General features: G+C 42.4%; 1 protein-coding gene across 2 annotated transcripts in view; it reads left to right on the forward strand.

Annotated features, from left to right (window-relative positions):
• The window catches only part of LOC121282180 (short transient receptor potential channel 5-like), a 61,033-nt gene that overhangs the window by 31,076 nt on the left and 12,429 nt on the right, over positions 1-17,528 (forward strand). For both annotated transcript variants that reach the window (XM_041195732.1, XM_041195733.1), the window contains exons 4-7: positions 300-439; positions 7,225-7,547; positions 12,278-12,473; positions 16,026-16,229. In XM_041195732.1, the coding sequence (XP_041051666.1) occupies positions 300-439; positions 7,225-7,547; positions 12,278-12,473; positions 16,026-16,229 (863 nt within the window). The remainder of the gene's footprint in view (positions 1-299; positions 440-7,224; positions 7,548-12,277; positions 12,474-16,025; positions 16,230-17,528) is intronic.

Raw genomic sequence — 17,528 nt, forward strand, 5'->3', positions numbered from 1 at the left:
CTTATACTCAAGTACAGTTCATGAATAAAAATGAAAAAAGTAGTGGCCTTAAAGCCGAGCCCTTTATCATCATGGCTATATTTAAAATGCTTTATCAAAATACAGATATGATTGTCTATTTTTAGCTTACAGGCTTACAAACTGAACAGAATAAAAACAGGTCTTGAAGAATAAAATCTCAGGAACAGTTTAAATAAAATAGAAGGAATTAAAACTGAAGACAATACTGAATTCAAGTGAAAAGCGGATCTGAATGAAGTGCCAGTTATATAGATACAAAAAGATATCTCTTTTTCCAGGTTTTATATGGGCTGAAATCAAAGAAATGTGGGATGGTGGGTTTACTGAATATGTACATGACTGGTGGAACCTGATGGACTTTGCAATGAATTCCTTGTATTTAGCCACTATCACACTGAAGATTGTTGCCTATGTGAAGGTGAGTAGTCAATCCATGTTTTGTCACAGGAATTTAAGTAAACTATAACAATGGCTGTGTGAATTTTTGATACTATGTCTATTTGATCTGTTAAAAAAAGTATTCAATAGTATAGCAATAAATTGTGTCCAACCAAATGTGGACTGTCGGGGGACAATACCTTGAGTTACACATATGCAGAAGGTTGATGGTGGTGGAAGCAATTTGAATTGAGGAATTCAGAGTATTGAACAACTAGTGCTTTCCCAGTATTTAAAGATGTTAGTTTAACTATTCTATATACCAATATTCTAATTAGCCTACATAAATTATGTTTGAGGGGTGATAAATGAACAAAATGAGTCTGCAGAACGACTGCCCTTCATTAATAGGTTGACACCAGGGTTTTTTTGTGTTTGCTTGCTGCAGCTGTGATCAGGCATTTTTAATTTTATCAGGCTCCGAGGGCTAAATGGCTTTTCTTTTTTCACATGTTCTTGGACATTTTTTTTAACAGTGGGCATAGTGACTTGGTGTTAATAAGGTCCTTGTGCAACAAACCACCAGTTATCTTCCAACAAGGAAGCAGGGAGGGGGTTGGTGGTGAAGGGTGGGGGAATGGGATCAAGGGGGTGCCTACCTTGTACCCAGTGATTGAATCAGGTGGGTTCAAGTGCGATTCTTCTTTTGCCTTTATTGTTTTTTATTTATGCACCCTTGTAAAACCTATAATACCTATACTTATTGTACACCAATCCCTAACTGAGAAAACAGGATTTCTCTATTACTGTCCTTGAGCCTCATAACCAGAGCTTTTTACCCACATATTTTATCTTAATTACTTGTAAGTGTTGGCGTTCCCCTCGAATTACTGTTATTTAGCATAGTTTTATAATTAGCTTTGTTTATGAACTTTCAATACAGTTTTCATTTACAAAGGTCTTCAACTATTGTTTTCTTTTCTTGTTCATTTTCCCATCTCTAAGTCACCACGGACAAGGCATCAGTCCATTTGCTCAGTCTGAGCTGCAAGAATAGCCTGGGTGAATCTGCCTCCCATTGTAAAAGTGACTAGTCTCTATCTGGTGCCTCCCCACTTGATGACAACTTAGATCAAGGGAAATTGCAGGAAGAAGACTATGGCTACCATTCTGTGGAAAAGTACTTTGCAGTCTAGTGTGTTACACTCAGCTGTTCCTATGTTTTCACAAGAAAGCCTGAATGTCTCCCACAGCCTTTGCTGATGGCAAAGTTTTTTTTAAAAATCTGCAATGGCAAAGTGAAAATTTGTACAACAGGCTGCTGTTTATTTATCCAGATGGCAAATTGTCCAATTGAGTAAAAGCTTTTCTCCTCAGAAAACGCATGGATGTGTAGAGAATGCATCCATGCTTAAGCAGTGTCAGTCAAATTTCCAGCTCAGTTCAGTTGATAAGATTACAGTTTTTATGGGGCTGCATTGTGAATTTCAGGAAGCAGAACCGCAAGTGGGAAGCGAGCCCGCATCAGCCAATAGTGGGACTCTGTGGTGGCATATTGCAAATTAGTGGCTGCTGCCAGGGTCACCATCCAATTAAGGACAAGTCCCCCCCCACTCAGAAGCTGCCAGGTCAATCAGTAGGCATTGGCAGCAGATTTCTATCATGATCAATGCCAGCAGTGTAGCCCTAAAGACCTGGAGGCAGTGCTGCATGAAATTCAGTGACCTCACAAAAGTGGTCAAATTCAGTGACTGCATCTTCAAATGCCATATCCTTACAACTGAACCATTAGTCTCAGACAGTGATAAACTCACCCACCAACAATCTCCGTCAGCCACGACTCATAACTCACATCATGGCATCATCTCACCCTCACGCACTTAAACACTGATGCAAGCTTCACATCCACATCTTTTTTTTATTCATTCATGGGATGTGGGCTTCGCTGGCTGGGCCAGCATTTATTGCCCATTCCTAATTGCCCTTGAGAAGGTGGTGGTGAGCTGACTTCTTGAACTGTTGCAGTCCACCCACAATGCTGTTTGCAAGGGAGGATCAGGATTTTGACCCACCAACAATGAAGGAACGGCGATATATTTCCAAGTCAGGATGGTGAGTGGCTTGGAGAGGAACTTCCAGGTGGTGGTGCTTTCATTTATCTGCTGCCCTTGTGCAGCTGATGGTAGTGGTCGTGGGTTTGGAAGGTACTGTCTAAGAAGCCAAGGTGAGTTTGTACAATGCATCTTGTCAATGGTACACACAGCTACTATTGTACATTGGTGGTGGAGGAAGTGAATATTTGTGGATGTGGTGTCAATCAAGCAGTCTGCTTTGTCCTGGATGTTGTCAAGCTTCTTGAGTGTTCTTGGAGCTGCACTCATTCAGCAAGGGGAGAGTATTCCATCACACTCCTGACTTGTTCCTGGTAGATGATGGACAGGCTTTGGGGAGTCAGGAGGTGAGTTACTCACTGCAGGATTCCTAGCCTCTGACCTGCTCTTGTAGCCACAGTATTTATATGGCTAGTTCAGTTCAGTTTCTGGTCAATGGTAACCCCCAGGATGTTGATAGTGAAGGATTCAGCAATGGTAATGCCAATGAATGTCAAGGGTGGACTGTTATATTCTCTCTTGTTGGAGATGGTCATTGCCTGGCACTTGTGTGGCATGAATGTTACTTGCCAATTGTCAGCCCAAACCTGGATATTGTCCAGGTCTTGCTGCATTTGGACATGGACTGCTTCAGTATCTGAGGAGTCGCGAATGGTGCTGAACATTGTGCAATTATCAATGAATATCCCCACTTCTGACCTTATGATGAAAGGAAGGTCATTGATGAAGCAGCTGTAGATGTTTAGGCCTAGGACACTACCCTGAGGAACTCCTGCAGTGATGTCCTGGAGCAGAGATGACTGACCTCCAACAACCAAAACATCTTCTTTTGTGTTAGGTATGATTCCAACCAGTGGAGTGTTTTCCCCCGATTCCCAATGAATCCAGTTTTGCTAGGGTACCTTGATGCCATACTCGGTCAAATGCTGCCTTGATGTCAAGGGCAGTCACTCTCACCTCACCACTGGAGTTTAGCTCTTTTGTCCATGTTTGAACCAAGGCTGTAAAGTGGTCAGGAGCTGAGTAACCCTGGTGGAATCCAAACTGAGTGTCAGTGAGTAGGTTATTGCTAAATAAGTGCCGCTTGATAGCATTGCTGATGACCCCTTCTGTATCACAGTTTAAACAGACTGCCACCTATTCAACCATGACAGACACATCACCCAAACACATTACAGCACATTTCCACACTCCCCTCTCTCTTGCAAGACAAGGTGGTGCATAATCACAGACAGCAGCACCAATGGCTGCCTGCTCTCACCCTGATGAAGGGAATGGTGCTCACCATCATTGGAGGGGCTATTACTGAGACCAGCAATGGGACTGAAACCATCATAAATAATCCTCCTTCTTACATCTCCCTTCCTCCTCATCCCACAATTTGTTCCAAGTTACAAGCTGAAGATGATCTAAGTATGCCCCTCTCGCTCCCCCCCTTTCCTGTCATTACTACCCTACCCTTGTGCCTTTCCCCTTTCAGATATCCAAGAACTGCAGCCTGGTCAGGCAGTGGTGCAGGAGCAAGAAATAGGTGATAATGATGAAGAGACATTGTCACTCAGTCTCATGCTCTCAGCCACCGGCTCAGACACTGGCACTCTGCAATTTGGAGTGCAGCTTAGAGGCAAGATCTGCACATGGTTAGACACCGGGCATGCAGCCAGCACAGGGGGAAAATGTAGCACGAGTGCCAGCTCACTGGAAGGCGAGGTTACACATGAGTTCTGCTGCAGAGGATTTTGATGAAGCGGTGTACAGAAAACGCCTGATCAGAATGTATACAGAAATGCTTAGTGCTTTAGTAAGCTTGCCAGAATGCCTGTGGTCAAGGAACATGGAGGAGATCAGCACCAACCCAGGGCAGGGCTTTGCATAGAGTTTGGAATCACCTCCATCCTGTCCACTGTGGAACTAATAACCAACCCCAGAAGAATGCTTGTGGATTTAGCCATGATGCAGTGCTTGATGGCTGATGTCATTGCAGCACAAGCAGAAGCTAGATAACATCTGGGTAGGCTCAGCAGAAGCTCAGAGTGAAGTCATGAAATCTCAGTTCGTTCCATTGGAAGTGCAGCTTGTTGCCACATAAGCTGAGACTGCTGCCAGTTTGCAAAGGAGTTTGCAGGTCTCCCAGCAATCTGTCCTCCAACCCTTTGCTGGGATTGCACCATCCCAGGGGAATGCCATTGGCTCCATTGAGAGCAAACCTGCTGTCCTCCCCAGGATGGCGGCATTTGTGCTCCCATCACTGCGGCCCCTCCTGGCCCCTAGCTGTTGCCTGTAGTCAACCAACCCAGACAACTGCTGCCACCCATGGAGGCAATGCAAACAGAAGCCAGGTCTTCTAGGGCCTCAGCTACGTGAAGTTGTCCTTCAAGACCATCTGCAGCCTGCCCTAATTAAAGCCAGCAGCCTTCCGCCAGCCATGCTGCAACTACTGAGGTAGCATTGAGTTGGAGAACCAAGTCAAGCAAAAGCATATTGAAGACAGGTACTAAGGGAATGCACAAGGGTGATTAGTTGTGTTTTGTATGGGATATTGGATGATTTGTGTTATAAAGTTCGTTTGCAATGCTTGCCCTGTGCAGACATTGTGACCAAGGGAACATTGTTATGGTAAGTTACAGAGGAAAAGTAAGGTGTAGCATTAATATTGAATGAGGAATTGGGATTGTGTTCATTCATACTGCCGGTCACACACAGTCCAACAAGAATGGGGATTTGTTGTTTGCCTCTTCTCTTCCTCCCCTTGTATGCTGTCAATGGCATCCTCCACTGTGGAGAAGCCTACTATCTTGGCAAAACCATGTTCTGATTGCCTACTTCACTCTGAATGAATGAGACTGAATGAAATATATTTAGCTCCCTTAATAAAGCCTCAGCGATCTCCTTGACACTGCAGTGGATGGTGAACTGGGAGATGTTGTACATATTGCCTGCTCCTAAAATCTGGAAGAAGCCCAGAGCAAATAAAAAGGCTTGTGGTCACAGTCACTGTCACACCTACTGGCAATGCTCTTCTGGCTTTGCTCTCAGGCTACAGTTCAGGCTGCAAAAGCTGGCAGATTTCAGTGAGCACCCCCTCATTGAAATGGAGACATCACACACAGTTCCCCCCTGTAGATCCTGGGTGGATATGGCCTCCTGCTGAGAGCCTTTTTCCCCCTTCTCCTCCTTCTTGGAGCAGCTTGTCCTCCTCCGTGTTGCCGCTGGTCATTCCCCTTGACTTGCTGCAGGTCACAAATGCACTCGTGACTCGGAGTGTGAGTACTGGTCTGAGCAGAATGGTGAGATGAGAACTAAGGCCTTCACCACATGTCACACCACGCCTGTCAACTTTAACAACTTTAAATAGCAGTAAACACCTCCAAACACTGTTACTAACTCAACAACAACAGATAGAAATCAGCAACTTGCCTGAAAGCTGTTGATGATCTCTTTGCGTAAAGCTGGTGGGTGGTTAGGGTCGGCGGTGGGGGTTGGGGTGGGCGGGGGGTTGTGTGCAGGGGTACAGGGTCCTACTTGCTCCTAAATGCATGTTCAGCTATGCAAAGTTGAGCGATGGCGTTTGCTGGAGAGTTGAGGTTGAAAATGGCATGCTGATGTGAAATCAGTGCTCCATGCTGACTGACACCACAATCTGCCAGCGTTGCATACTTCTGGCACATGCTCCCAGCACCCATGTTAACAACCTCACCAAAATGACACCCGGCACAGCCCAACCAGCAGTATTTGTGTGTGAATGCATGTCATCTTGGTAGCGAAACAGATCCTCAGTCTGAAAATAGGGTACTACACTATGGAATTTTGCAGCAAGAATCTCTTGTCAGTATTATCAATTTGCTGTCGACACATGAATGGGCTTGTTTTAGCTCACTAGTGCCACATCAGTGAGTTTTTACATTCAAGAAAGACTTTAGGCCTTTTTCATGGTTTTTGATGCAATAAATTGTATTTCTCCTATTTTAGTCATTTTCTTCAAAGTCAGAAGTACAACAAGAGTTCAGCAGGCTTGGGCATTATAGTTGCTGGTTCCAGAGGCAGTTTGATAGCTTCAATGGGAGAGCATTGGACTGCTCACCAATAAGATGGGTTTTGACCCAGCTTAAGCTGCTACTTGATCGTCTTCTCCGTACGGCTGTTATGTGAAGCGTTTGAGAGTAGAAATGCAGTTGATTTTGCAATGTAGGTATAGTTAACAGGACTGGTGTATCTCTGTGAATGCTCTCCCTATTAGAATTGGCAGTGATAGCAAATTTGAACTGGGGTATGAACCAGATGGTCCCATCCTCCAGGATGGAGTACAAACATGTCGGCTGGCAGAATGGGGGAATCTTGGTGGGAAGGACACATTGAACAAAACTATATTGTATAGAGAGAAGGCTCATGTACCCTGGGTGAAATTCCAGGATACCTGGGATAAGTCAATTTTACAGCCAATCACATTGGCTGTGAGACAGTTTAGCTGATTCAGGATGTACAAGTTTGTTTCTTATGTTGCTACAAGTTGATGATTAACTTAAAAGGAATGAAACATCTGACCTTCCTCTCTGGGTCAGGGAGGTGGGAGAGAGGTGTGAGGTGACTGCACTTTCCAAAACTTTAGGGATCTCCAAGTCTTAAAGTCAGGAGCAGCTTATTGCTTGTCAAATGCTAAGTTCATCCAGACAGTCAATTAGATTTTCCAGCCCTAACCTGTTGCTTTGTTTTAAAGTACAATGGCTCACGCCCTCGTGAGGAGTGGGAGATGTGGCACCCAACGCTGATTGCAGAAGCCCTGTTTGCAATAGCCAATATCTTCAGCTCCCTTCGTTTGATCTCGCTTTTCACTGCGAACTCTCACCTGGGACCACTACAGATTTCGCTGGGCCGCATGCTCCTTGATATCCTCAAGTTCCTCTTCATTTATTGCCTGGTGCTGCTCGCATTTGCAAATGGACTGAATCAGCTGTACTTTTACTATGAGACCAGCACTTCTGAAGAGCCCAATAATTGCAAGGGAATACGGTGTGAGAAGCAAAACAATGCTTTCTCAACGTAAGTGCACTTTTAAAGATTTATAACCAGTAAAGCGAATATCATCATCAAATAAACTTTAAAAAAATTCTAAGTACAGGTAGACTCGTGTTATTTTTTCATATCTATCTTTCCTGTCTATTCAGGTGACTTGCTTTTGAGAAGCTATTTGTTTCAACTAATAAATCTACTGTAGAACTGCTCACAAGTCATCTGGCACTTGAATGTGGTTTTTGATGTTTGCCATGGGTCCTGTTGCATCCCAAAAATGATAGCAATTCACCTTATATTGTAAACCAGCAAATTAACTGAGACAATATATAACGTAACTGATACCAGATGAAAAAAAGCTTATATTCGTAACATTGCTTATTTAGCAATTTGCAAAAAAACATGCTTACAGTAAAATATTTGTTCTTCTTTTCACAAAACCTGTTCCAATTATTTACATTAGAAAATATTTGTTTGATGTCCCACCTCCCAAGGTCATTTGGAGTACTTTTTTAATTCATTCACCAGACATGGGCTTCGCTGACAGGGCCAGCATTTATGGCCCTTCCCTTAATTACCCTTGAGAAATGGTGGTGAGCTGCCTTAGTGATTTGCTTGGCCATTTCATACGGCAGTTAAGAGTCAACCACATTCACATATAAGCCAGACTTAGCAAGGACAGCAGGTTTCCTTCCCTAAAGGACATTAGTGAACTAGTTTGGTTTTTATAACAGCCTTTGTGGTCACCAGCTTTTTATTGCAGGTTTATTTAATTAACTGAATTCAATTCACAATCTTCCGGGATGGGATTTGAACTCATATCGTCAGATTAGTAGTCTCGCAAATAATTATTAGTCCAGTTATTAGTCCAGTAGCATAACCACTGTGCTGCTGTACCCAGAGAAAGCCCCCAAATCCCCCAAACCTTTTCCCTTTTTTCCGCATTTTTGCAATTATAAAAGTTACTCTTTTTGCCCATTCGTTCCCGAGTGGATTTGTAGCTCTTATTGAAGCGTTTATTAGCGAAGCACTGCCCAAGCAGGTTTCTGCCACTGATGAGTGTCCTGTGACCTGTACCTCAAAATGAAGAAATCCCTAATGGTCTGGCCTTTGATGATTGCTGGGACTCTGGCCACATTGTCCTGGATCAGTATCACAGTGCCTTGTAAGAGTCCTTTTCTGGCCTCATCATAAATGTTAGTTTCCTTCACTCATGCTATCAATACCTGACAAGTTTTACTTAATGGTCAAATTTGAAAGAAATGCTGCAGTTTTAAAAAAAATTTTGATTATTTTTCTCTAAATTTTCATGCTGGTATGCACTGTGCACTAAGGGGTTGATTTCTGTCGGGTGCTCCTCTTGATTGTTATAACTTTGATAGGTGATCCATAGAAACCCCATAGCAGCGCAAAAGCTACTATTTGAATGATGTATCTTACAAACTTACATACAATTAGTCCATAGGAGTTATAATTCTCCATTCCTTTCCTACCTGTTTGTCATGTGGTGTGAGTTGTTGTGATATACTGAGAATTGTAGGAGCATAGTGAAAACTACAACTCCTACAATGCAGAATTTATCCACAGCAGATAGGAATCCTCAGCACACAAGTGTCAGGCGCAACAACAAACTCAAGCCTTAAATTCCCGACAGTGGTGCAGGCATAAATGGGGCAGACTGCTTACAGGCATTTCTAAAATTAAACAACCAATTTCATGGGCAGGTTTCATGATCTTTTTCATATTTGCGTAATTTTTTTATGTGTTATTTATTAAATTCTACTTGCGATTGAAACATTCATGTGAAGAAGAAAATGGTGTCTGAAAATATTGTGGGGAAATTATTTGACTGGTTGGCTTATGTTACTTTCATATTTCACTGCTTTGAGGAAATTGAAAGGTTTGTTTACTAAATTTCAATTGGTTACCCATTCCTCACTAACGTTTTTGATATTTTCGACCTATTCCCAGTCACTTGGTTATATGATTATCAACAGGCAAGTGGATATTTGAGCCATTCGTGGCTGATTGCCACTTTGAGATGTGACACTCTCTGAGGCCATACTTCTAGGATTTGGCACCAGATAAAAGACTGTTAATTTTAAAATCAGAAAATGGTGATGACATTGAGAAATGTCTGGAAGATCAATCTTTTCATCTGATAGTCTCCCTTTCTTAAAGCTGGCAACAATTGCCGAGCTTTGGTTTCACGGGATCTAGCTGCTCTATATTACTAACGACCAATTCATTCATTGAGCCTGGAGAATGGAGTGTTGATCTTTTTTTTAAACAGAATGAGTTGCTCAGTTTCATACTAATGTATTATTCTAGCAAGGCTCACAAGATAACAGTCAAGAGTGGGAACACTAGTCAATTTTATCCCCCTATCCCAGGAACGCTATAGCTGGTTACAGTGCTATTGCCACCGTCTGGTTGAGATCAATTGACACAGCAAAGAGGAAAACCGTGCGTGTTCCTGTTCTGCATTACTCAGCTGATTCATTGAAGGGTTTTGTATTTTTATGATGGCGCACTACTGTTTAATTCTCATGCTGCAATTTGAGATTGAGGGAATTTGACAAAGAAAAGCAAATCGTTACGTTAGCCTCAAATTTTGCTATGAACACTAAATTCCTTCTAGATTCGCTGCCCCGCTCTGGCGAACTCCCAAACCCAGGTCTTATCGAAATAAACGGACTATCCAAAATCAGCTGAGTACACTAACATTTAGACAGGTGCCAATCATGCACTGCCTATTCAATGCCCAAGAAAAGGTCCCAATGGAAAATCTAGGCTGTAGTGAATCATTAAAAGAAACAGAATTGTTGAAACATTTACCTTAGATTGTAGTTTCTAGATTGTTTTGAGGGATGAATAAAAGTTCAAGAATATATTGATCTCAGAAATATTTTTGATCCACTTTAGGGAGAACATCTGTGTGTTGCTCCCGCAACAATGCTGTTATGTTTTTTTGTCTGTCCCTTTTATCACTAAGGTTCAAGTTTCAGCTTCAGCTAGAGTGCAAAGATATACAATCACAATCTGGGTATGTTGAAGTGAATAATTAACACAGCAGTGACAAAGCTGAACAACTAAATGTATTATAACAGAATTCAATGGAATGATAAGGGTTTTCATTTTCTGCTGTTGCAGATCCAGATGCATGAGGTTGTCATGTCAGGATTTATAGAATAAGAAATATAATTATAATCAGTCAACCCACTGTCAACTTGCCGAGAGAGCATGACTGTAGTCTAACAAGAAACTTAATGATTAAAAAACAGATTTTGATCAGTGTTTTCTGTTGTGTTTAGGTTGAATCTTTGTACATTAACTTAGATATGGGAAACAGATTTACAATTTTTGCTTGCAATTTATAGAAATTCATAATTCATGCAGAATTTTATTTTTGACAAAGCAGCTAGGATTCAGCTGTCCTGGGTTCTTCAATAAACAAACAAAGGGAATTTTAGTGCTACATTGGATTTTTCTTTTGTTCCTTTACATAATTACATAGTAATTAACCATTTATAGCTAAAATTTGCAATCCTAAGCTGGCAGAATCAGAGCTGAAAAATGGGACAAAGAATAAATCACCTTTTTTAAATGTTTCTGCAATGATAACAGGAGGGTGATCTGCTTGAGAGTAAGTTTCAGAGCTTTATACCAAGCTGATATCTTTTACTGATCTAGACTGCTCAGCTTGCTGAAAATGAAGAACTCTATTGTTGTGAGTCTAACTAATTTTTATAGGTTTTCCTGATTATGCAAGAATTTTATATTTCCCTTAAAAACAAAACCCATTCCAAAAAGTGACAGATGGTTATAAGTTACCAAATCTGCATAGAATCCTACCAAAGGGAACAGTAGTATAGTGGTAATGTTCCTGGGTTAGTAACCCAGCAATCTCAGGATATGAGTTCAAATCCCACCACTACAAATCAATTAATGAATAAATTTGAAATAAAAAGTATTAATCTATATAAGGAACATTACTGGATGGTCCTAACACTACCCCCCTCCATGTTACACACCATTCTAACTTGCAACTATATTGCTGTTATTGGGCCAAAAACTTGGAACTCTCTCCCTAACAGTAGTAACATGGAGTGCAGTGGTTCAAGCAGATGGCTCACCATCACCTTCTCAAGGGCAATTAGAGATGGGGAATAAATATTAGCCTTGCCGGTGCCACTCTCATCCCATGAACAAATATTTAAAAAAGGAATATGGGATCATAGAATCATATGGCACAGAAGGAGACCAGATCCCAGGGTAATCACTAGGATTGTGCATTGACTTCCCAAGCTTCTCACATGTGGATATCACAGCTCTGTGACGCATGAGATCAGCACAAAATCAATGTTGTATTTTGTTAGCTTTTGTCTATACTCTTTTGTGTTAGAGTTTTGGAAATGGGATTTTAAAAATATATTACTTCCCAGTGTCAATGATAAACCTATTTCCTTGTTTTGCACCCAGAATCAGTAGCTGGCAGTTCCTCATGTGCAGAGTAAAGTCTTCAATAATCTAAAAAAAACAACGTGCCTTAACTTTTTGTGGTTTCCAAAAAAAGTTGTTGAGTATGTGAAATCCATCAGCATTTTGACATCAGCAGTGAATCACTGATTAGATGTCATTTCTGAATGTTATATGTTAGACCACTTAACAGAAATGTGATCCTTGGTTCAACTGATGCTGCCATTTCTTTGTGCATAGTCAGAAATGATAACATTGTTACATATCTGTCTGTTATGCAGATTATTTGAGACATTACAATCCCTATTCTGGTCAGTTTTTGGTCTTTTGAATTTGTACGTCACCAATGTGAAAGCTCGGCATGAGTTTACAGAGTTTGTTGGAGCCACCATGTTTGGAACTTACAATATCATCTCCTTGGTTGTCTTGCTCAACATGCTGATCGCCATGATGAATAACTCTTACCAGCTCATTGCAGTAAGTTAACTCTAATGATTCTTTACAACATAATAATTAGCTAATACATTTAAAAGAATAGGAATCGGATGTAATGCTGTTCTGTGCCGCAAAGTATAAGAGAAAAAAAGTTGCATTTATTTAGCACCTTTCGCATCTTCATGAACTTTCACTGTTGGTTTGGAGGTGAAAACAAAAATAGCCAATTTGCAGACCATAAAGTTCTCTCAAACATCAATGATATGAACAAGCACTTAATTTGTTTCAGTGATATTGGTTTAAGTATGAATGTTGTCTGGGGGTTTTTCCCTAGCTGCTCTTCTTTGAAAACTGCCATGTGATCTTTTACAATTAGTTATATATTGTGACTTCCCAATTTGCCAAGCTACTTGAGGAAATGGTGCACAGTGAAGTACAAACACTGAACTGCAAGAGGAGGTAAAAATGTGAGGAGGGAATTAAATCAGGCCACACGTTGTAGTGCCGAGCTCATAAATGGCTTTGGGATAGATTAGCTGTCACCTGCATCTTAGCTGGAGAATGATGATGTGAGGAGCCAAATATGTAAGGAAGAGCCAAAATAATTAAAACTTCGAAGGGTATAAATTAGGAAATGCCAGTCTGTATTACAGACTAAAACAAACTGTCTTAAGGAATTCAATATTTTCCAGCATTAAAAATATCTGTGATATGTGATGGATGAAACAGTAAAACCCACAGATGAACTCAGCTAGGAGCTCATCAGCTAGCAGTCCGTGCTCAGGGCAGGGAAAGTTAGCTGTGGGTATCCACTCCTATTTGCAACTTTTATGGTAAGCGCATTTGCAGGAGTCAGGACAGGGTCACAGTGACACCAGCGGGTATCCAGTGCCTTTGCAACTGCACCTCAACTGAGGCATTCACTACCTTCAGGAGGAAATAAGAGGTGAGAAAAAATTAAAAGGGTATGAGGAAAGGGCGAGGGAACAGGACTGAGTGGAAAGTTCTTTCAGGAAGCCAGAACAGGCAAACTGAGCCAAATAACTTTCTTTTGCGTCCCTTAAAATTCTTTATTTCTCAAACTGGAGGGGAAAAAAGGGTAAGAAGCTGACGTAGTGGAGTTCATAGCTAAATACCTTGCAATAGAAGTGCCAAGCTGGTATCTCACACTACACAGATTCTAGCCCAGATCTTCCAGTCTCCAGATGGTTGGAGACTAGATGTACCCTGGAGGACGCTCTATGGGGCCCCTTAAAGTCCCAACGCAAGGACTCCGCGAGAATTGCCTGGGAAGTTTCAACTTACAATGGGCAATTCCCCAGCGTCTGGACTGCTCTGTAAAAGTCTCCAACTGTGAGTTAGAGTCAGAGATTTCTGAGGGCTCCAACTTGGATATCTGGATAGTTACTCAGAAAATATTAGACAGGAAGATCTATGTCTAACTCCTGGGTAACTGACTCCCTAACCTGACAGCACCCCCAATCCTCTAACCCTCTGAACCCCCTTTACCTTCCAATTCCCCAATCCTGCATCTCCCCACAACCCTCTGACTTCCAGCAACTCCCCTGAGCTTGCATTTCCCCCCGACCTCCAGCTCCACTCTGATTTCCCCATGACCCTGACCCTCTGATCCTCCAACTCACCCCCTACTGAACCTCCCAATTCCCCACTGGACCCCTCGAATCCCCTGTTGACCCGGATCCTCTGACTCCTCCCCTGACCCTTTGTCTGCCCCCAACTCTCTGACTGCGCCTGACCCTCTGACTCCCCCCAATCCTCTGATTTTCCTACGACCCTGCCACTGACCCTCCAAGTTCTCCCTGATTCTCCGACTCACCCCCCCAAACATGGCCCCCTCCAGCCCCCACTGACACACTGACTTGGCCCTCCAACCCCCTTGGACCCTCCAACTCTCCCACAATCCTGCAATCCCTCTCTGTCTTCCTCCAGGCCTGACCTCACCATCCTAGGCCCTGCCACTACCACCCAACCCAGCTGGATCAAAATCCTGGAACTCCCTCCCTAACAGAGCTGTGTGTGTGCTTACACCACATGGCCTGCAGTGGCTCAAGAAGGCAGCTCACCACCACCTTTTCGAGGGCAGTTAGGGATGGGCAATAAATGCTGGCCTAGCCAGCAACGCCCACCTATGAATGAATAAAAACACTCTGTCACTCTACCCACCCTGCCACCCTACACATCTGGCACCCTACCCACATACCCCCTACCCACTTAGTTACACTCATTCACCAACACACTAAAAAGTCATTTAAATATCCAAAAGCTTTATAGTGGGTCAGTGAATGAAGACTTACCAAAATACAGCAGCTGGTGTTGTAAAAAGGGGTGTGGCTTGGCTTTCTTCCAACAATCCTGTACTACGAAGAAGGATTCCCAGAACAAGAACACTCCGTAGTTCTAAAGAGGCCTTGTTCAGATGTACGGGCCAGAAGCTCCATCTTAGTGTAAGAAAATAGGAGCAGAGTGGCAATCCGATGGTGATTACTCCTCATAGGATTCAGCCCAATATTACACAGTAAATGGCTGGTATCAAATGATACAAAATTTGTAATTATTACCTTATCTTACACACACAGTTAATACTTAATTCACACATGCTTTCTTACAAAATAAATAACATAGCTCACTCTTATTTCACAATGAGGTTCACTTATAACGTGTAGCTAATCTCATACAATGATTCTCAGTTTCCTTCACCCATACCGCATGCTTGTTATTTTTGTATTTATGAGTACATTGATCTAATCAATGATAAGGGAGAAGCAGAAGATACCAGCTAGATGTGATATGACAGAAAATATGGGAGAGATCTAGTTCCACTTGTCTATTTCCAAAGATTCAGCTTAGATTCAGTGCTCCCAGAGTTGCATCATGTGACATTATTCCACACAACATGCTATTTTTCTACAGTTCTCTTTGAAGGCTACTAACATTTTAAACAGGAATCAAATCTAGACATTTAGGCAAGAATTTTAATCATGCATTTTAATCATTGAAGATTGATTGCATCTGCCAACTCAGAGCTCCAGCACTTTGTTGCTCGATGCCAGCAACTTGCGCTGTAGATTTCTGTGACATTTAACAAAATATGATCAAAATCAGGCCACCAAAATATTAGGATTAGTATTTGGATGTTGATCTGATCTAGAAATACAGATTTGATGTAGGTTGTAAAGTTTAACATTTGCAGAATAAAGTATAATTGTGAGGCACTACAGTTGACAGAGAACACACATTACAGAGAGACACACTATAGGCACCAGGAATCATAGACAGCAGACGGAGACACTACAGTCACCAAGAATCACAGACAGCAGACGGAGACACTACAGTCACCAGGAATCACAGACAGCAGGCAGAAACACTACATTCACCAGGAATCACAGAAAGCAGGTAGAGATGCTACAGTCAGCAGGAATGACAAACTGCAGACATGCTACAGTCACCAGGAATCACAGAAGCAGACAGTGACACTACAGTCACCAGGCAACATTAGTTAACAGAAACAGAACAGCAGTTGATATTGTTGACAAGGTTTGATCATCACCATCTGTGTCTTTGATTCACTTGCAGGACCATGCTGACATTGAATGGAAATTTGCCAGAACTAAACTTTGGATGAGTTATTTCGATGAAGGTGCAACTCTTCCACCTCCTTTCAACATCATCCCCAGCCCAAAGTCTGTCTGGTACCTCTGTAAATGGCTGCACTCTCACATCTGTCCAAGCAGAAATTCGGAGAATGAGCAAAAGCGCGAGAATCTCAGGGAATTTACAGTATGACATCTTATCTCTTTAATATATTCTATCAAATGCCATATTAATCAACAGTTCACATTTCCCTTCCCTCTCAGCTCTGGACAAATATAAATGGCACATCAGTGTGCAAGAGCTGGGGAGGTAATGTTCGTCATTAAATTATGCTGAGTCCAATGTAGGGCCTGAAGTTGGAGAATGGAAAGTGCACTTCCCACTGCAAAGCTTTGCAGTAATAAACCAAGGTTTGGTTCTATTCACCCTTAATTAGTCAGTTAATCCTGTCACAGGAGATTAAACAGTTAGGGTAGAATCCATGACAAGCAAATGTTGGAGTGTTGTGTAAGCATTGGGCTTGGCTGGCCAAATAGCCCATCCTTGCCCCATCTTTACAGATGCACAGCCTTCTTAATCTATTAAAGGGTAACCCTCAGAGTAAAATATTGGCAATGATAAGCATTCATCAACCAACACCTCTCCAGTTCAATCAAAAAAGCAAGAAAGGCAAGTTTTCTAATTGCACACTCCTGTAACAGAGTTTTTTCAAAACTCATTCATGGGTGTGGGCGTTGCTGGCTAGGCCAGCATTTATTACTGATCCCTAATCACCCTCTTTCAGAGGGCATTTAAGAGTCAACCACATTACTGTGGTTGTCTGGAGTCATCTGTGGGTCAGACCAGATAAGGACGGTAGATTTCCTTCCCTAAAGGGCATTAATGAGCCAGATGGGTGTTTACAACAATCATCATCAGACTTTTAATTCTAGATTTTGTGGTAGAATTCAAACCCCAGTCCCCGGAGCATTGCCCTGAGGCTCTGGAATAGTAGTCCAGTGGAAATACCCACTCTGCCACGACTTCCCCTTTTTCCACTAGGAGAGGATATCAGGAAATCAGGCATGTGAAGTTCATAATTTTCCATCGAAGTTTACCTTAAGAGCCTTTGGGCAGGGTTTTCATCCTCATATGGGGGTGAGTATGGAGGTGGGCGAGGGCTAAAATTTGCACTGCCAGGTGGTGTGCGAATTTGCCAGCATCATTGTACCTCCAGGATTGGCATTGGAAGAGCCACACACTCACAAGCAGTGGGTAGTCTATTAGGCCGATTGTTTGAGGCTGACTAGAAAATTCCAGTCAGCCTGTGAGGCACCCAAGGCATCGGGACCTAGGCCAGCTGCCTAAAGGCAGCCTCCCAGTGCCAGACTCTGGGTGGACCAATGTTCCAGCCAGGCTTTGAGGCCCCCTGGCCTGCCTGGCCACAGCTACAGCCGCAAGCTGCTCCGTGGACGGGTTTAACTTGCTGAGGCCATTTTTCAGTTT

The sequence above is a fragment of the Carcharodon carcharias genome, chromosome 9, assembly GCF_017639515.1.
Source record: "Carcharodon carcharias isolate sCarCar2 chromosome 9, sCarCar2.pri, whole genome shotgun sequence".
Taxonomy (NCBI): Eukaryota; Metazoa; Chordata; class Chondrichthyes; order Lamniformes; family Lamnidae; genus Carcharodon; species Carcharodon carcharias.